Source organism: Miniopterus natalensis, chromosome 8, assembly GCF_054644295.1.
Source record: "Miniopterus natalensis isolate mMinNat1 chromosome 8, mMinNat1.hap1, whole genome shotgun sequence".
In the NCBI taxonomy this organism is placed as follows: domain Eukaryota; kingdom Metazoa; phylum Chordata; class Mammalia; order Chiroptera; family Miniopteridae; genus Miniopterus; species Miniopterus natalensis.
The window spans coordinates 4520578-4541100 of NC_142088.1; the positions used below are offsets into that span (position 1 = coordinate 4520578).

At 56.3% G+C, this 20523-nt stretch overlaps 1 protein-coding gene across 1 annotated transcript; it reads right to left on the reverse strand.

Annotated features, from left to right (window-relative positions):
• Positions 1-10428: 10428 nt before the first annotated feature.
• On the reverse strand, positions 10429-12897 carry B3GNT7 (UDP-GlcNAc:betaGal beta-1,3-N-acetylglucosaminyltransferase 7). The gene has a single exon (XM_016204639.2). It carries the CDS (start codon positions 12388-12390, stop codon positions 11107-11109), a length of 1284 nt encoding a protein of 427 aa, XP_016060125.2. The 5' UTR covers positions 12391-12897; the 3' UTR covers positions 10429-11106.
• Between the last annotated feature and the right edge of the window lie 7626 nt (positions 12898-20523).

The window sequence follows — 20523 nt, forward strand, 5'->3', positions numbered from 1 at the left end:
CATGTGCCCAGGTTGTGGGCTTGATCCCCCGTAAGGGGAGTGCAGGAGGCAGCTGATGGATGCTACGCTCTCACATCAATGTTTCTCTCTCTTTCCCTTCCTCTCTCTAAAAAGCAATTTTTAAAAAAATTAAATTGGGGGTGACCACAAATAAACAATCCTGATGGACTTCGGTGGGCAGGAATGGAAGCTAGATTGCAAGAAGGATCACTAGTGCCCAAGAGAAACATGGTCTTGTAAGGAGGGGAGTGGTGGAGGGCAAGGCTCACCTGGGGCCCACGGGTAGGAAGCGTCAGATCTTGAGCAGAGCGTGAGGGTCAACTTTACCCTCAGGCTCTGTGGGCTTAGTCTATCATTTTTGTTGCCTCATAACTTATACCTTTCTTTGGGGAACCCATCCTTTGAGTTTTTGCCAGAAATATCAGAAACGAGACTCATTTTTTTCTTTTGGGAGTGTTAGTTGTAAGGACCACCTAAGTCTGGAGCTGCCTGGGACCATCTTTCCTCATTTGGGGATCAAGTCAACTCAAAGAAGAGAAGAGGAGCCGATGAAGAGCAATCATTTACGCATGGATCCAGCCATGCCTGAAACCCTAGAGATGTGTTACACCCATTAAAAGGGTTTGTTTGTTAGTTTTTAGCTAGTTTGGGGTTGGGTTTCTGTCAGGCACTAGTGACTGCAACCTGAATAAGGAAAAGTTTTGTGGCAAAACAGAAAAAGCCACATTCCCCCAGAGACCCAAGCAACCCTCCTGTGGGATCCACTCCCCACCCCCAGCCTTAGACATGAGAAGGGGAGATGCATCTCAGGCGCAGATTCAGAGGCGCTGGTGAGAAAGCTCAGGAAGGGGTGGGAGGAGCAGCTACAGTCTCCATAAGGGGAAGGATGGCCTGACTGCCTTGTCCACTCCCTGTCCCCAAAGCCTCCCAGAGTCAGGCCTAGCATGCAACAGGTCCCCAACGGGGCCTTCTAGTCTGCGGCTGTTCAGCAATGCCCATGGGCTATGCAAGCGGCCCTGGAGGTACAGTGTGGGCACAGGGTGATGGGCCAGGGCCAGTTATCCATCGGAAAGTCAATGAGGGTGACCAGGAGGACAGTGAACAAAGTCCAGCTGTGGTGAGAATTATCCAGGAGATAAGCCCCTTGGAGGGTCCCAGAGATAATTCTGAAAAGAGAAGGCTTGCTCTGCTTTTGACAAGGGGGACTATTGAGTAATAGGATTTAGGGACAAATGGGAAACCAAGTACCTGGGACCTACAAGACCAGGAGGTGGAGGGGCACTCGGGCTGTCAGCAGTCTGCAGGAGTCAGGGAAATTCGCTGGGCTCTGTTTGCTGGGCTTGGGACCCAGGTTTTACTTCATAGGATGAGTTTTCCATGCCAGAAATGGGCTATATAGGCTGGAATGAATTGCTTCTTGGGAGTCTGAAAGAATTTACTGCCCAGTGGTCTCCAGAGGCTCTGGGAAGGTGATTGCTTGATAATGCTTTTGAATCCTTCCTCGTTTACGGAGGCAGATGGGTTTTTCCTTTTAGAGTCTATTTCTTTTGTTTATTAATTTGAACCATAACTTTCAATAAGATTTAAAAATCTATTCACATATTCAAATGAGAATTGTAATTCTTATAATTTTACATTTTCATCTGCATTAATGACATCAACTTCATAATTATATTCATCTTCTCTCTGCTTTTATTAAATTTGCAGCAGGCAGCTATCTCAATGCTTTTTGGTTGTTATTGTTGTTAAAGAATCTACTTTTGAATTTATCAACTTGACTGCTTTCAAATTCATTAAATGCAACGTTCATCTTTGTTAGGTCTGTTTTATTTATTTTTTCTGGCTTTGCTTTAGTCTGTTTTAAAGTTCTTTTCCCAAAATTTTGAGTGGGAGCATTTGTTCAGTTATTTGTATTTTTCCCCCCTTAAAATAATTAATGCATTTAAGGTTGTTAAATTGCACAATGGTCCACAGCCACTGCTTTGGGGCCAAGGCCCAGCCTGAAACAGCCTTGGAGTCATAGTGACATAAATCGGTGTTACCCCCTTAAGCACAATTATGTGGTAACCCTGTGTTCAACACTATGTCCCATTGTAGTTTTTACTTCCTCTCTGACACAACAGTTTTTTAAGACAAAGCCTTGGCTTATTGTCACCGTTCTTGTGGTTTGGGCTATTTCTGTGGGTGATTCCTGGTTTAGTTTCATGGACAGAGAGGTCAGTGGTCCAGCTTCTGCTCTGGGAGATTCTTCACATTTTCTTTCTTTCTAATGCTCGTGTGTGGTAAAATTTTCATGCACAAAAGGAAGTCACAAGCTGTGTGGTAGTTTGGTATGGAGCTTTGTTTCAGTCTTATTTGTGATAGCGTTGGGTCTTAGATGGTTTTTGTGTTTTTTTTTTAATTTATCTTTATTATTGAAAGTATTACAGATGTCCCATTTTCCCCACTGCCCCCTCTACCCCACACCCATCCCCTGCCCAGGCCTTCCCCACACTATTGTCTGTGTCCATGGGTTATGCACATACGCATGTAAGTTCTTTGGTTAATCTCATGTCTTTAATTTTCATCAGTTTAATCTACTCTAGGTTGATTGCATAGCATGTAAGGGTTCTCACTACTTCTGTTTTTCTGGCAACATGTAGACCAGTAGAGCAGGGCTGGGTCTGAAACCAGGCACCTTATGATTCAGCAACCCCCAAGGCAGCAGAAGCCAGTAGCCTGGGCCTGACCGATGGTCACAGGGTCAGGACCTGCAGGTTAAAGATAACAGTTATGTTTCATCTCCTGAGCCCTAAGGTGGAACAAAGCCCTGGCTACTTTCCCAGAGACCAGACCGAGGAAAACCGGAACCGACCTCTGAGCTGTCCTCAGGACCTGAAGAAATGACTCATCAATCACCCTACCTCACCTCCAACAAGCAGCTCCCAGCAAGCAGGACCTAAAGCCCTAACCCACCGTGTCTTGTGGTTTTGCCCTACAGAATCTGTCCCTCGCCTCCGGGAAGTTCAGGCTCTGAGGCATCTCCCGGTGGCGCCATCATAGTGAAAGCCGCTATTTCTGCACTGCAGGTCCCGGTGTCCAGTGTTCGCCGGTGCCGGCGGGACCGGCCCTCTCCGCTCTGCAGCGGGTCCTCTGCTCGGCTGCCGGCCAGGCGTTGGCTGCTGCATTGCATCGGGAACTCGCGCTCCTCTTCCAAGCCCGCTTTTGTTACTGGCAGCATTCAGTTCCTTCGGGTGTAGGACTGAAATTCACTCGCATTTCCTTTCCTGCTCTCAGCTTCTAGAAGCGACCCTCATTTCTGGTCACTCGGCCCCCTCCGTCTTCAAGTTAGCAATGGCACAGGGACTCCTATCCTGCTTCGAATCTCTCCGACTTCTGTCGCTGTCCAGAGGAAACTGTATTGTTGTTGTTTTAATCCTTACCTGAGGATATTTTTTCCATTGCTTCCAGAGAGAGTGGAAGGGTGGAAGGGAGAGAGAGAGAAACCTCAGTGTGAGAGATACATTGATTGGCTGCCTCCTGCACGTTCCCCGACTGGTGCCGAGGATCGAGCCTGTGACCAAAGTAGGTGCCCTTGACCAGGAATTGAACTCGGGACCCTTCAGTCTGAGGGCCGATGCTCTAACCACTGAGCAAAACTGGCTTGGGCAAAAGCTCTCTGGTTTTTTAAAGGCTTGCAGGATTAGATCAGGTCCACCTGGGTAAATCGTCCTGTTTTAAGGTCACCAGTGCCTTAGGTGTGATATCTCATCACATGCACAGGTTCCAAGGAGCAGGCAGGACACCTCTAGGTGTTGTGATGGCTCATAAGTCTTCATTATAAGAGACACACTTATCAGTTACTCTATTTTTAAAAAATATGTTTATTGATTTGAGAGAGAGAGGAAGGGAAAGGGAGAGAGAGAGAAACATCTATCGGCTGCCTCCTGCACCTCCCCCACAGGTAATCAAGATCATGACCCGGGCATGTACCCTGACCGGGAATGAAACTGTGATCTCCTGGTTCATGGGTCGATGCTCAACCACTGAGCCATGCCGGTCGGGCAGTTACTCTATTTTTTAAGTGCCAAACAACACAACTTAAATTACACAAAACATATCTAACAAGAAATGTCTGACTAGGTCTGGATGAGCTGGGCTGGTTTGATCTGAGTCTGGCCTTTCAACCAGTAGCCAGTTTTAGCTAACAGCAGGCAGCTACAGTGGAGGATGGTCATCTACTTCTAGTACTGCCTCAGACCTTCCAGACCACATGCATGATTCCAAGTGGTGGTTAATGTGCAGCTTTTGCAGCCCTGCAGCCTGAGCTCAGACCTCAACCCATCACTTACAGCCAGGCGGCTCCAGCAAGTCTGCATCTGCCTGCATCTCCACCCTGGATGAGCAGCTGGATCAGACCAACCCTGAAGGCGGCTGCCCCTGGCAGCCCACCCAGCTGGCAAATCTCCTTTAAAGTTTCAAACAGGTTGAGCTGAATTTTATGTCACTTGCAACCAAACATATCCTAACCAATGTTAGCTATATATTAGCTTTTATAAAACATGGGTTATTGTATGATTTGTCAATGAGAGCTCAGATACTAAACAATTAAGACAGCAACTATTTCCAGATAGCCAAGGCCTTCATTCTCGCCTAGGAAGGCCCAGGAGGCTGGGCTGGCCACAGTGACTCCTGTCAACCAGAAGGGGCTGCTCTCACCTCCTTCGTGGGTAAAAAAAGAATCATTCCTCCTTCCCCGGAATAAGCCCCCTGCCTCACCCCACCCCCAGGGGGCTCTGAGGTCCTCAAAGCCGTTTCACAGCCTCCAAAGCCACCATGTCTGTCCAGATCTTGGTACACTTCCATCTCCTAAACTTTACCCCTCAACTCAGTGATACCTGCTCTCTTAGAAAACCTTCCTTATACAGATGAGCCCAAAGGAAAGGACAGAGCCCCTGGAACCCCACCCCCAGGAAACAGTGCCCGCGAAGCCGTGCGGCATTTCCCCGGCATTTCCGAGGCACACAGGCCCTTGGCGCGGATGAATCGGTACCAGTTTCAGACGAGCCGTAAGCGGCTCAGATCGTCCCGGCGCGCTGCCCTACGTGGTCAGCTGGGGGCGCTCCACGCCCTCTCTTGGGATTGCGCTCCACCCGCCCTCCCGGCTCCCAGGGCTTCAGCCCGGGGCCCCCACGCCCTGTCCGCCGCTCGGGAACCGGTCGGCAGGGTCTGCGAGCCGCCGGGCGCCCCCTACGGCCGACGGGCGAGGGCCTGCAGGGAGGTCCCGTCGGCAGACGTCGCGCTTCGGGGTGCGGACCCCAAGGCGCCGCGACGCGCACGCCAGTGGATTCCAGTGGATTCCCCCATCCCTGACCCCCACTCCAGACGCAGAGCGCGATGGCCCCCACTAAAGCCCAGGGGCTCGGCGGCGGCCACGGCGTGGCGGGCTGAGCCGACCTCACCTCGGACGCCCACACCCTGCAGCACCTCCTTTCTGCCCAGCGATGCCAGTCCCGGGCTGGGCAGGGTTCCCGCCCCTCTCGTTGGGTCCGGCCGCCCCGGCTGAAATCCAGGCGCGGGGCGCTGCCCGCAGGTCACCCGCCCAGGCCGCGCCCCTCGCACCCTGCGCGCAGCCCGCCGGGCTGGGGACCGGGCGCGGCGCTTCCCAAAGCTGCTCGGGGACTTCAAAGGAGCCGCGGGCCGAGCCCCTCGGGAAGCCTGGAGCTCCATGCTCAGCTGGAAGGTGCGATATTTATTCCAAGATGCAAATTCTGTATTACAATGATGTGCAACAAGTGCATCTACTCCCTAATGTGTCCGTCTTCATTTTTGTATAAAAGCAATTGTTAAAAGACACTTTTTAGAACTATAAATTCATCATGAGCACGAGGTTAAGATGAGTTTTATTCTTACGAGGTCAAACAGATGCTAGAACGGGGGTTGTCACAGGAGGTGTCAAAATCACACATTTATATGGAGCGAAGGAATTGAATTGCAAACAGGCAAAACTGATTTTTCCACGGGGAGAGGGACAGTTAATGGAAGCTCCGCAAAACAAAATTACTAAATTTCCAATCAAGCATCGGCATAATACGAAAGTTACTAAAACCCCAAAATACACGTGGAGGTTACCACTAAGGAAAAGGGGAGCCCAGCCGCGTGGCTCAGCGGCTGAGCATGGACCTAGGAGCCAGGCCACAGCGGTTCGATTCCTGGTCAGGGCACATGCCCGGGTTGCAGGCTCGATCCCCAACGGATCACTGACTCTCTCATCATTGATGTTTCTATCTCTCCCTCTCTTCCTCTCTCTGAAATCAATAAATTAAAAAAAAAACACAAAAAAAACCGGAGACGTGGGGGTGTGTGGGGGGTTAGAAGGACATACATGAGTTCAAGCTGTGCACTGAATAACTGGGAGCCCCATTTTTAAAGTTGATTGTTGTGCATAATGGGGTTCTAGAAATTTCCCTTCCGGCTCCACAGTTTACGTGGATAGAGTCATTCACCTGGAGACCAGGCTTTCTTTGTTAAGAGGAGGGTTCTTTGAGTGGTCTCCTTTAGTTATGTAAATGTGGCCGAGAGGGCACCCGCTGCCCTGGGGTGGAACCGAACCTTTTGTGACCTGACAAAGCCACACCTTCTCAAGGCCCCTTGGAATGCAGAGCTGGCGGCAGGGGAGGAGGGGAAGCGTTTTGGGTCGGAAGCCGAGGGCCTTGGGAGGGGAAAGAGCTTGAGATCCATTTCCCCTCAACCTGCTCCTTGAACCCCAAATTCAGATTGGGGATTGATTAACATTTACTGTCAGGAAGGCCTTGCAGCCTGAGTGAGTTTGTTGGGTTCCCCAGCCAACTCTGCAGCTGACTGGGAGCCACAGGACCTTTGCACCTCTGTTATTTGCACCCCTGTTCTTTGGGGAAGGATGGCTGAGTTGGTGAGGACGATTAAGAGGAGGACCATTATATCTTTATTGATTTCTATTGATTTCGGAGTGAGGAAGGGGGTGGGAGAGAGAGAAACATCAATGATCAGGGAGAGAGTCATTGATCGGCTGCCTCCTGCACACCCCCACGAGCCCACAACCCGGCATGTGCCCTGCGGAATCGAACCTTGATCTCCTGGATCCTAGGTCGATGCTCAACCGCTGAGCCACGCCGGCCTGGCAAGAGGAGGACCACATTTGTGTTTGAAGCATGTGTCCCCCCACAGCCTGTGCGGGCAGGTGCACCTAAAAAGCTGCAGGACTGCTTGGGCTCCACAGTGCCACTGTGTGGAGGGGGCGACCCCACTGAAGAGTCCCGCTCAGACTTCCAGAGAACACGCTGTTTGGACTAAGGAAGCCCTTGAAATTCTCGGCAATTTGGGAGTGAGCGGGTTCCAAGGGGGAGAAGTAGGATTTTGTAAGGAGGAAAAATAATTTTATTTCTACCATTCTGGATTCTTAGCTGAGACCTCCAGGAAAACTGAGAAATTCCCCCAAATGGCCCAAGCCACCAGCTCAAATACCAGCTGAAGACAAAAGGAAGATGTTGGGTGGGGGGAAGCCAGTTCTGGGAGGTTACCAGAAAAGCCCAAAGATAAGGTTGTCAAGTCACACATTTAAGTCTCTGCCTTCTTCATTGATCAGTTTCTTGTGATTTAGAAACCCTCTCTTCCTGGTACAAGAGAGAGAAATTTAAAAATGGAGGTTTCCTTTATAAATGTAACCGTCCCTTACAAAGAGTAACTTCTCAAAAACAACCAGCTCAGAATAAACCTTATGCCAGAGAGGCAAATTTTGGGGTGTCATAGTCTACTTCCCTTCATTTCCTGCCAATAGGGGTCCAGGGGGGATTAAAATGTAGGCATATTTATGCCCTGAGTTATGGTTATTTTGATTATACATGATTATACAAGGGCTTATCATAGTGCCAGGCATATTGAATGCTCCATAAAATGGCAGTAATTATCATTACTACTGGGAATCAAGATTGTAAATGCTGAAGGGTCCGGAAACTTCCAGAATGTCTTGTGTGTGTGTTTCCCAAGATGATCAACAACAAACCTCGGAAAGGCCAGGACTGTCTTTGGAAGCAGCCAGGTCACTATCCTAGGCAGCAGGAGGAAACCAGGGCTGACTGGGTTGGGAGGGCCAGAGGCAGGCCTGGGGCTGGCTGAAGGCTGCAGTCGGCTGGGGTATTCCAGACAGGCTGGCCTAGGCTTAGGGTGGGAGCGCCCAGCAATTCTCCTCTCAGTCACTAGCTTCTTTTTTCATGGAACCCCCTTCCTGCTAAGGGGACAGAGGAGCTGGGGGACAGTGATGGGCAGGCCTTGGGCCCTGCTCCATGCTCCCAGCCTGATGCTCCTGGGACTTGGGACTGGCTGCTTCCCCAGCCCCAGTGGGGGACCGGGGTGTGAATGTCTGATCTTGTTTCTCTCTGCTTTGGAAGCTGCTGGCTCCTCAGTGCCTGCAGAAGGCACCCTACCTCTTAGCAACATGAGCCTTTCTCACCAGCACACCCCTGCCCAGGGTCAGGAGCAAGGCCCCCCACTGGCAGAGGCTGAGGGAATTCCCATCCACGGGGCCAGCTGGGGACAGCCCAGAGGGAAGGGTGCACATCCAGGGCCCCTGCTGCTTGCTGCTGCCCCTCTGCTCTCAGGGTCAAGTCTGAACCCCTTCCTGCAACCCAGACCTGCCAAAACCCGCACCCCAGCCGCTTTCCGCACCCCAGCCGCTTTCCGTTTTCACACCCCAGCCCCAGCCTCTGAGGAGCACCTTGCCCCAGCCCTTCGGCTCTCCCCTCTGCCCCAAATTCTTCCTTCAGGTCGCAGCTGAACACAAGGCTGCCTCTGGACCCAGCCTGGGCCTGAGCCAGTGGCCCTTCCACGTCCAGTCTCCTGCTGTCCCTCACTGCTCTTGCCCTCGCTGGACTGAGCTCTGGGAAGGCAGAGGCCCAAAGTCCAGCTCTGCTTCCTGCAGCCCGGGCAGGGCCTGGCTTCTGAGGGTGAGCGATGGACCACAGGGCGGCGCAGTCACAAGGCCCCACCTCGGGAGGGCTGTGTTTGGCTTCTCTGCTGTGGTGATCTTGAAATTCTTAACTTTTTAAAGCAGGGGCCCTGCATTTTCATTTTGCACTGGGCCCTGCAAACTCCAGAGCCGGATGACTGAGGGGAGGTGCAGAATCTGCACTGAGGAGGAAGAAACAGCCACAGCAATGTGCCTGTTTCTCCTCCCAGGGCTTAGACCAGGCAGCGGGCAGCAGTGATGCCCATTCGGTCTCGTGCCCCTCTACACTCTAAGATGTGTTATGTTAGGATCCAGCCATTCCTATCACTCACCTGGGGGACAGCCATGCATGACTCTCTTGGGGCACCGGGCCCACTCTGCGATCCCCGAGCCGGGCACAGGCAGGGATGTGCTGGCTTGCTGATCACAGCCCCAGTGACCCTTCTCCTGGGGTGGCTGCCCTCCCACCCTGGAGGAAAGCAGCTGGGGCCAAGGTTCCCCACCCCATTTGGTTCCTGCCACACCAGACACCCTCTCTCCCCTCCCCCGCAGCCACTGTTTCAGCGCTTCTTGTCAAACTTATCAATGTGTCCAGGTTGACTGAAGGGCCACGAGGGGGCCTGTCAGCCCCTGCATGCCCCCACTCAACCCCACTCCGGTAACATCCACCGCAGTGTCAGTTCTGGCTGTGCCCTCCGGGGGAATGCGCTGTTAGCTCGAGGCAGCCCCCCTCCATCCCGCACCTCACCCCACCTCCAGTCCAGGAAACATCTTTGACTCTGGCCCTCGTGGCCTCTCCTTTCATCCTGGCACTCACCTCCCTCTAAGGCCCTTCAAGGGGTTCTTGTGTACCCACCAGCCCAGAACAAGGAATGAGCTGTGTCTTCAGAAATCTCTGGCAACCCAGGCCCGGGACAGGCCCTCGGATGGAAACAGGAACAGGAAGTTTCATACCAGAAAAAAACCAGCCCCCTTTTATTGAGAAAATAGAGTCAATTCCGTCTTTTCCCAGGTGTCTTTACCCTTCTGCACCCACCCACCCAGGGGCCCCTGAACCTGGGCTGGGCGGCCCCCAAGGGCCACTCCAGGCCTTCACAGGGGCAAATGTTGAGTAGTCAGGCCCTGGAGCAGCAGGGTTCTGGAGGGGGCTGTGCGGGGGCACCGGGGTGCCCTGGGGGTGGGTCAGAGTGGCCAAGGGAGGAGGTGTCTTGCTGGGCTGAGGGAAGGGAAGACCACCACCATCTCCTGAGGCCTGGCGCTTTCTCCCTCTAAATTCTTCATAAATAAAACTTCACAGTAATAGAGGTATGTCCACTTCCAAGGCCAAACCGGCTGGTTTCCAGCCAGGGAGTCAGGCCTCAGTGGGGCCGCAGGAGGACCCTTGGCGAGGGCTGGTCGGGCAGCACCATGACTTAGGGGGCAGAGCACTGCTCTTTGGCCCTGCGTCAGGGGTGGGGTGGGGTGGGGTGGGGGCTGCTGTCCATCCCGAGGTTCTGAGGATCGCTGAGGTAGTCAGAGCGGCAGGTTATGCTTCCAGAAGGGGATGGAACATCACAGGACGCAGCCACCTGGGAGCAGGGGAGGCTGAGCAGCCAACTCCAGGCAGGTCTGGGGGAAGGGAGGGCTGCCGAGGGTGTTCGAAGGCTCTGTCTCCAGGAGACCCAGAGGCATGTACTGGGGCGGGGCACACTGTGAGCCTGCACAGGGTTGAGCTCCTGAAAGGGCTGGGTGGGCCCGTGGGGAGATTGAGGCATTTCACCGGAGGAGAATCTTCTGTGAAAAAAGAGGGCAGCCACAGAGCCATCCAGGGCCTGGCCTAGCCCAGGTACCTGAGCATGGGGTTCCTTCAGAGGCCACCGGGGCCTCCCCAGGGCAGAGAGAGTGAGGCAAAGAACCCAGGTTAGGAGGGCTGCCAGCAGCCTCGCTCCCCCGGTGACCTTCTCCAGTCTGGGCAGTTCCAAACTTCCTGGGCCTTGGCTCCTCTTTCTGGAGAGTGTCCACACAGGGAGGCCCCCTCTGGCTACCTGTGCCCCACCACACCCAGAAGCACATAAGGCCCAGACCCTCCACTGCCCTGCAGGGGACCAAAGGCTCCGTCCGCCCTGGCACTGCAGCTCCAGCTGACGCTGGTGGCCCGGCCAGGGTCAGAGTACCTGGAGCTTGCGGGAGCAGGTGAGGTTGCCGTGCACCAGCCCCCACATGGCCAGCAGCTCGGCGGGCAGCAGCTTGTGCACGACCAGCATGGAGCGGAAAAAGCACGGCTCCTTATTCATGCGGCTGTTGCGGTTCCGCGAGATGCCGAAAGTCTTGAAGCCCTCATGGGCCGTGGGACGCACGCCCAGCACCTCCAGGCACATGCCCAGGAAGACGTCATCAATGGGGTAAAGCTCCACGGTGTCGCAGGCGTGATGCAGGCGCCGGGCAAGACCTCCGGCCATCAGAAAGCCACCTCCGCCCGCGTAGGGCGGGTAGGTGGCCTTGCTGTACAGAGCCCCGGGGATGTAGTACTTGTTGTCCTTCTTGCGGATGGGCCGCGCGTGCTGCAGGACATCACCCACAAACAGGTCCTCCTGCGGCCTCCGGTCAGCCAGGAATTCCAGCAGGTTGGTGGGGTTGACGAAGACATCGTCATCGCCCTTGAAGACGAAGCGGACGCTGGGGCAGTAGATGTCAAGCCACTTGAGGAAGTGGATCTCCTTGAGGGTCAGGTTGAAGAAGCTGTCAAGGAAGTCCCACTGCAGGATGTCCCCGTACAGGCGGTCCTCGTAGGCCAGCAGCTGCTGGTAGTGGGCGCGCTCCTCCTGCTTGGAGGCTGTGCCCAGCAGGAAGAGGGTGCGCCTGGCGCCTCGGCCCCTGCCCACCGACTCCTGCTCCAGGCCCCAGGTCTGGCGGATGGCCTCCCGGCGGTCATGCTGCGTGATGACCGACTTGACAACCACCAGCAGGTAGACGTCGCCATCACACTTTTCCGGGTGGTTCAGCAGCATGGGGAAGTATCGGCAATGGCGATAGAGCAGAAACTGCTGGAAGTGTGGCTCCAGGCCCTGGAACCAGGGCTGGTGGGTCAAGTTTATATTGGCTGAGCAGTTAATGGTGGTCACGTCCCAGGCCTGAGGCCCCCATGAGGCCATGGGCATGGGGGTGACCAAATCCTTCGATCTCTTCCAGAAGTCATTGGGGTTCACCAGGTGTCCACTCGGTTTCTGGACCTTCTGTGGCCCTAGGGTGGGTGGTGGAGGCTCTTGCAGAAACTGGCTGGGGGTCAGACTGCGCTGGAATACTGCTATGGCCACGAGCAGGGCCAGGGACAGGCACACACTCTTGTAGAGGATTCTCTTCCTGAGGGCGGGAGCAACAGAGAAAGATGGGTCCCCATGATCCTCCCAGTGTGGAACTATAGTCCCAGATGGGCAATGGGTTCTGGGCATGGACTCTAGTCCCAGGGCCTTGAGTGGTGGGAGGAGGACTCTGCTTCTTCTCCCACCCTGACCTCCCTCCTCCAAGACCAGGGAGCCACACAGCACAGAGCTTAAGTAGAGCACTGTGGAGTAGGGCTGCCCTGCCACTTACAAGCTAAATGACTTTGAGGGGGTTCCCTTAACCCCTCCAAACCACGATTTCTTCTTCTCTGAAATGAGGACAGCATGGACGGCAGTTCTAGCTAAAGTGCCCGGCAATGCAGTGGATGTGCAGTCAGGGATGCTGCGATTCTACAGGGACACCTCTGGTGGAGTCCCCCGGGGTGTTTCCTGCTCCCCAGTAAGCACCGTGTTTACTTTCATTTCCTGTGCAGAACCATTGGGAGGGGCAGAGACAGGACCTCTCTGCAGCCTGAAAGCTCACTACTATCTGGGGGCCTTCTGGGAGCCGGCTCTAACTCGGGACCTGAAGAAGCCTGTCCCTCTTCCCTCCATCCCATCATCTGACCCAACAAAAAAATGCCCAGGGCAGCTCCTAGCATGACCATGGCCCCCTAAGCCCCAGCCTGGCTCCCTCCCTTAACATGCACTAGGAGAGATGCTCCACTGCCCTGAGAGGGGAACACATTCAGAACCCCCACCTTCCAGGGACCCTGCGTGCCCAGGTAACCCCATCACACCCATTTCAGAAGCAGACATTAGAGTTTTGCCAGGAGAGATGGACCTCAGGACCTCTCTGTTCAGCTCACACTCTGGGGGCGATGCTTTCCCGTGGGGTCCCAAGGTTTCCAGTGCAGGGGGTTGGAGGAAGGCCGGGTCACCTCAGGTACCGGAGTGGGGGGGTGTGGCCTAAGACCGACCCTGGGAGGGTGGGGGAGCAGAATGCCGGTGCTCCAGCCCAGAGGGTTTCAAGGAAGCCCCCCCCCAGATGGGGAGGCCGCAGTCCAGGGGGTCACGCCGGGGCGGGGGATGCGGCCGGCCCCTCCGCCAAGGGCCGGCGCCACCTGCGCCGCCCACTCGGTTGGTAAGAAAAAGCCCTTCTGGGGAGGGAGGGGGCGGCGCGCCGGCCGGGCCCGAGCTCCGGCCGGCGGGGAGAGCCTGGGGGTGGGGGCCGGGCCGGGGCGCGGGAGGCCCTCGGGGTGCAGGCAGGAGCCCGGCTGCCCGCGGGACCTGGAGCGCCCGCGCACGCTGCGGGGCCGGGCCGGGCGCCGCGCTCCGTCGGGCATCTCCAGCCGCGCCGCGCGAGCCCGTGCGTCCCGGGGCGGCCGCGCCGGCCCCCGACGCCCCGCGCCCGCCTCCCGCGCCCGGCCTCGCGGAGAGGGGAGGCCCGCGGTCCCCGCCCCGCAGCCCGACGGCCCCGGCGCCCACTCACCCTGGAGACATGGCGGCCCGGCCGGGCGGCGGCGGAGCGCGGCGGAGCGCGGGGCACGGCTGGCGCGCGGCTCGGGGACGGCGGGCGGGGGCCGGGGCTGGGCCGCGCCCCCGCGGCTTTACCCCGCGCGGCGGGAGGAGGGGCCGAGAGGGGCGGCGGCGGCCCAGGTGCGTTAACCCCTTCGGCGCCCCCGGGCCGCGCCGCGCCGCGCCGCGCGGAGCCTCCACGCCGCCGCCGGGCGGGAGCCGCCGGTTTCTCGGCGGAGGAAGCCGAGGCCCGGAGCGCGGAGCCGCCGCGGTCGCCGGGCCCGGGGGTGCTGCGCTCCCAGGCGCGGGGGTGCCCCGGCGGAGCGTCCCTGGGGCCGCCAGCCCGCCTGGGCGCGTGGGAACCGGGCACCATCCATCCTCCACCTCCCCCAGGCCGGGAGGAAGGGGTGCGGGAGGCGGGCAGCTCCCCCCGAGTCTCCTCGGACGTCCCCTTGGAGGGGGAGGCAGGGGCAGAGGCAGACAGGGGCTCAGGACCCGTCTCCGCGTCCCCAGGCGGCCGCCCTCTCCACGCCTGGGGCCCCCTCCCCGGGGCCCCCCTCCCGCACCCGCGCACCAGGGGGCACGGCCTGTCTGCCCGGCTCAGCCGCCTGTTTTTCCCCATCCATCTATAAATATTTCACCCCAAGCCCTTTTTGACCCCAAGCCCTTATTAACCTGCCTGTGTGCGTGCCAGACCCAGCTCCTCCGGGGTGGGCGGCCCTGGGCGGCGTGGAGGGCCTGGGCGGGTGGGTGTCCCCACCCAGGTGACTTCCAGGATTCTCCAACAGGTAAACACTCCCACTGCCCTGCTTTTCCCCAGAGGTCTGTCCTAGTCCTGTTCCGTGTGGAGGTCGCAGTAGGACCTTAAAACGTGCCCTTGGAGTCGGAGTGGAGGCCCTCATTTCACAGTCGGGTAACAGCCATCCTTCGCGACCAGCGGCTCTGCCAGCCAAGGGCAGTTCTCGGCTGCTTGGGGACTGACTCACCTGATCCCAGGCATGCACTATTGTTATTTCCACTTTACAAAGGAGGAAACAGGGGCTCCAGGAGGGGAAAGCAAGCCCAGGAGGCCGGCCTGGCTCCCGAGGCAGGCTCTGGGACCTCTGGGACCTCTCCGGGGACAGCAGTGACAGGGAGCTGCTTTTGAACTGGGCCCCAGGCCCCTGAGGCCCTGTCTGCCTTTGACTTAAGGCTCAAGGGCCCTTGAGGGAGGGTGCAATAGAATTTCCCCGGATGCTGTAAGCTCCAATCAAGGAAGATGAAGGGACTTCCAGGAAGAATTCCACAAGAAAACCCTGGGACCAGCACCTTCCCCCTCATAACCCTGCTGACCTCCCATCCCACGGGGCGCCAGGGGCCTCACTGCCCAGGTTTCTGGGTTCTCCCCCTCACCCTGTGTGGTCTTGAGGGAGGGCTAGGGCTAGGCCTGGCTGGGGACACCCTGCCTCGGCGCTGACCTTTCACCCGGGAGCTGTGGGGTCCCCTCAGGTGCCTGGTGAGGGGCAGACACAGCTGTTCCCTGGGAAGGGGTTTTGAGCCCAGGTTTGGGGACCAAAAAGGAGGGCTCTGTACTTCCCGGCTGTCACTAGGGGCTGGTGGCTTATCCCCTTGAGACTCAATTTCCTGTGAGCACTGGTTACATGAGATGACATGTGAAGCACGCAGATCAGTGGCTCCTATGTGGTGGCATCATGACAAGCTGGCTGCTGTTAATATTATTATTGTTAATATTAATAACCCAACCCACAAGGCCCCAGAACCCTCCAGGGCTCAAGGCGGTGGTGATGGAGGAGCCACCCAAGGTCAGCTGAGTGTCTGCCAGTGGTACAGTTTGTCATCATGGGCTCATTTCATCTGTGCCTAGGTGGAAATCAGACGGGGGAATGGATTAAATACTCAGTCCCTGATGCGGGAGGGGAGGGGTTGGCGGTGGGGGTGGGGGATGTGGGACCTGGAGGCCTTAGTCAACTCTCAGCCCCACAGGCTGCCCTGCTGGCTGTCGGCCCCTCCCTTTGGGCAGAGCCCTGGCAGATTCCTGCAGACTGTCTCAGACCACAGCTGGGGTGGCTGAGCAGGGCCAATGGGAAGGGGGCGGTCAGTCTGTAGATGGAAACTGCCCTGCCCACAGCCCTGGCTGAAGGCAGATGGAATCTACAGGACCTGGAGATCAGGGTAGTGGGGGGTGGGGTAGGGGTCGTTTGGTCTATGCGGGGTGGGGATGGGAGAAGTTGGGCCTGCAGCAGGAGTCCCAAGCCCTGGTGGAGGCAGAGTAGATGTCACCAGGTCCTCTGTTCCCCTCAGGTTGAGGTTTCTGCCCTGGAAAAGGAAACTCAGGGAAGCCTGATGTTGGAGAAACACAAGAAACTCCCCCTCTCTCTCCCTTTCCCCCTCCCCCTCTCCTCTCCCTCTCCCCCACCCTCTCCCTTCCCTCTCCGTCTCCCCCTTTCCTCTTCCCCACCCTCTTTTGCACTTTACTTTCCCTTCCCAACCCCCTTTCCCTCCCCCTTCCTCCTCCCCATCGCTGTTCTCACAGTCTAGTATATCAGCCCCTACCCATCCTCCAGAACCAGTTGGAATAAACCAGACCCTGCTGGTTTGATGCAATTACAGTGAGGCTCACCTGGGGCCAAAGAGCTGCCATGCCCTTGGAGGTGGGAAGACACTGATGGGCAGAGGTTGCCTTGAATCAGCCCTTAACCTGACAATGTGGGGCTGACTTGGGGCGGAGAGAACCAGAAAGCTGGGTGTGAGGAGCCCTGGCGCCTTGGAGAGAGACTGCCATCCACAGAGGCAGGTACCCAGCGGTGCTGGGCAGTGGCTGCTGGTGGAGAGCTGCCCTGAGCAGAAGTCTGCCCCCCAGGGCAGCCACAGCCAGTGCTTCCCTTGTGTGCTGGGCTACATACACCTGCATCAGAGGCCTGTTCATTGGCACTGGAGTGTCAGAAGCCATCTCCCTTTAGCGTCAAGCACGTCCTTAAAGATGTGTGCCAAGCAAGAAATATTGCACAGGCCCCTCTGCCATGCCTGAGCAACCCAGCAGAGCCGTTCCTGGACCCAGAACTCTCTCTGATTGGTCCAAGACACCTCATAGAATGATCTAGTTGGTTAGCCAGCCGTTGGCCTGTGTCCTTGAATTTGCCCAGAGAGGTGCTTTTCTGCAAAGGACAGAGGGTGGGGCTCCCCAGGGCTCCTGGGCAGTGGTGGGAAGTCTGTTTTGTGCTTCTTGCTAATAGATGCTTTAAGTGGGATACCATCGATTTCATTGTAATATGCCACGTGGGGAGGAGGTGTGGGGTGAAGCCTACCATTTTCACCTACCACTGGTCCTTGGAGGCCACCCATATCCACTACAGAGAACCTGATGCATTCTGCAGGGCACCCTGGGAGGGGCTGCCCAGGCATGGGGTAGGAGGTGGGGGTGAGCAGCACACAGAGGAGGAAGAGAAAAGGCCAAGAAGGAGCTAGCAGAGAGGTTGGGGCAGGTGGAGCTCAGTGGGCAGGGAGGACAGGGTTTCAAAGCATGGATGGTCTGGTTTGGGGTCTGGGACGTGCCCTCACCCAAGGGCAGATTGGGTCAGATTGGGTCAAAGAGAAGCCCCAGTCACAAGGGGTGAGAGGCTGGGAAGAAGTTAAAAGGCGTTCCTTGCATGTTTCGCATCTGAGCAACACAACTGACAACACCCTGTTGGCAGGGACGCCGAGGGGCCCTTCTATGGCCAAATCCTGACCGAGCCAAGACCGACCCAACAACTAGGAAGGTGACATTGCCCTGACCAGTAAGAAGTTTCAAAATTGAAATTCCAGGGCCTGCCTGCGGAGAATCCGATGGAACCTGGGAAATTGTATTTTTTCAGTTTCCCAGATGATTGTGATGTACAGGCAGGTTTGGTAAAGGTGGCATTGAGCCCGCCGATTGCAGCTCCCTCGGTCAGCAGTGGGCAAGCGGCAGCAGGGGACGCTTCCTCCTGTGAGCCTGGTGAGAGGGACGACAGAGTGGGAGGTAGCTCTGGAGGAAACTGGAGGCAGAGAGGGCGAAGGTTGAGGAATTCCCTTTTCCTAGTGAAGCGGGTGTCAGTTGAGGAAGCGGAGGTGGGTCTAGGAGCTTGAAAAGAGGGGCAAAGAGTGGGACCTGAGGAAGCCAGAGAGGGACAACGAGAGGTGTTGGGGCATTCCTGTGCACCCTGGAGAACCAGGCTGCTGGCTGAGGCTGGGGTGTCCAGGGCACCTCTGGGTGCGAGTGACAACAACCCAACTCAGAAAAGCTCAAGCAGCCCTGGCTGGTGCGGCGCGGTTGGTTGGGCATTGTCCCATGCACCGAAAGGTCGCCTGTTCGATTCCCAGACCAGGCACATGCTTGTGTTGCGAGCTTGATTCCCAGTAGGGGGTGTGCAGGAGGCAGTGGATTGATGTTTCTTACATCAGTGTTCCTCCCTCCCTTCCCCTGCCTCTAAAATAAAAAAATATATATTACCAAAAAAAAAAAAAAGTAGCTCAAGCAAAAGGAATTTATTTGCTTGTATGTCAGGAAACCCCTGTCCCTTGCTCTCCCTTGTCTTCCCTCCGCAACCCACCCCCCTGTAGAGTCCACCTACCTCTTGTCTCTCTCCTGCACCCACAGGCTTCTTCCACAACTAGGAGAAAGGCAGGCTTGCAGGCGGCCCCATGTGTTTTTCACTCTATCTTGAGGACCCCAGAGGAAAGAGTTTTTCCCCCTCCCAACCTCCATATATAAAATTCCAGGGAAGGACTCTCATTGGTCTCTCTCTAGTCACGTGCCCAAACCTGGGCCAATGATCATGTCTAGGGGGATCGGGGTAGTGTGACTAGCCAGGCCTGAGTCATGTGTCCCCTTTTGTGGTTGTGTTGTTGGTGGAAGTGGAGTTCTTGCGATGTCGTGTGGAAGAGAATTTCCTGAGACTCACACGGGGGATGAGTAATATTTATTCGGGTGGAAATAAACCCCTGGGTTTCCAATGTTCCATTTCCTTCTGCCTGCCATGGAAAAAGTCCAACCGTGTCTCCAGCAGGGCCAGAATAACAGTCACAGCCCATAGTTTCTCCTCCATATTCAAGTACAGTCCGGTCCCGCATCCTGCGTGGAGGCTGCACAGCCATGGCCATGTGGCTGCTGAGGCCACACGGCTGTGGCGTGAGAACTTGCTAACATATGGGCGAGTGCAGGTCATGGAGCAAGAGAGCAAGAGCGGGGATCTCTCGGGGGATTTTAACCAGGAGCTTCTTCAAACTAATCAGTGAACTTTCCAAGAGTTCGCACGCTTCTGATGGGGTGCACCCCCAGCCAATCCATTGTCCCCCAGGCTAGGCTGACAGGCAAGCCCCTCCCCTGCACCACCCTGACTTCACTGTGCATGCGCCATCTCCCCTTCTCCCCCCAACAATCCAGTGCCAGGTGGGGGAAGGGAGGGGTGCTAATTCCCTTGGAGGAACAACGTTGTATGAAGCTGTAGCTTTCTGGTGAAGCTTCCCAAGTGACCATGCTTATAATGTCTGACTTCGCCTTGCTTTCCCCCCTTATTAATATTAATAACTAGTTAATTACAGCCATAACAGTTGGGGCAGGGCCCTGGGATTAGCTGCCCCGCAGGAACTGCCTGAAAGGGGCAGATCCCTCAGAGGAAGCTGCTGCTATCAAGAAGGCAGGGGAGCCCTGCCTGGCCGGGGAGCTCAGTTGGTTAGAGTATGGTCCTGATTCATCAATGTTGAGGGTTTGATCTACGGTCAGGGCACATACAAGAATCAACCAATGACTGCATAGATAAGTGGAACAAGTCAATATTTCTCTCAATCTTCCTTTCCCTCCCTCTCTCTCTCTCTCTAAAAAGTCAATTAAAAACATTTCAGGAAAAAAAGAGAGCAGGGGAAGAGATGCCAGCATCTTCCTGCTAGCCCGAGCCCTTTGGACTCTTTTTTTTTTTTTTAATTCTCACCTGAGGATATTTTTTTCCATTGCTTTTCAGAGAGAGTGGAAGAGAGGGAGAGAGGGAAAGAAACCTCGATGTGAGAGAGACACATCAATCGGTTGCCTCCCACAGGTGCCTGGACCAGGGCTGGGGATCGAGCCTGCAACCGAGGTATGTGCTCTTGGCCCGAATTGAACCAGAGACCCTTCAGTCCACGGGCTGATGCTCTAACCACTAGCCAAACTGGCCAGGGCTGCCCCTTGGACTCTTCAATCACCTCCCAGACAGACCCTCCGAGAGCTGGAGCCCTAGAAGGAAGAAGAAAGGGTGGTGGCTGCGTGGCCTCCACATGTTTTCCTGACAATTCTTCCTCTCCTGGGTGAGGAGCCCCAGGCTGGCCAGTGTGGGGTGGACAGAGCTCTTTCGGGGGTGAGCACTCTCTGGCTCCCTTTCTATGCCTGAGTTCCCACTGCTGGTCTGGGGCAGCCAGGTCCACGCAGGGCTTCCAGGTGTGGGAGCCAGGCAGGTGGGGCTGGAGCTGCGCAGTGGAGGAGAGAAGTCAGTTAAAAGGGCCCAGGAACCAGCGTCTGTGCCGGTTTGGAGGAAGGTGGGTGGAGGCTCGGCAGCAATGGAAGCTCATCTGCTCCTGGTGAAACCCTGCACAGCAGGCCCTTGGGAACCTGGGGGCAGGCTCGGGACCAGGAAGGCCCCGACTGCATCCATGAGTGGCCTCTTTTGATCTGCTCCTGGTCCTCAAGTCTGTGTCCACCCTGCCTCCAGGAGCCTCCTGGCACCTCCCGAAGGCCCTGACCACCACCCGCAT

Excerpts from the sequence above, each read along its gene's own strand:
- B3GNT7 (XM_016204639.2), bottom strand. The coding sequence starts at position 12,390 with ATGCCCAGAACCCATTGCCCATCTGGGACTATAGTTCCACACTGGGAG.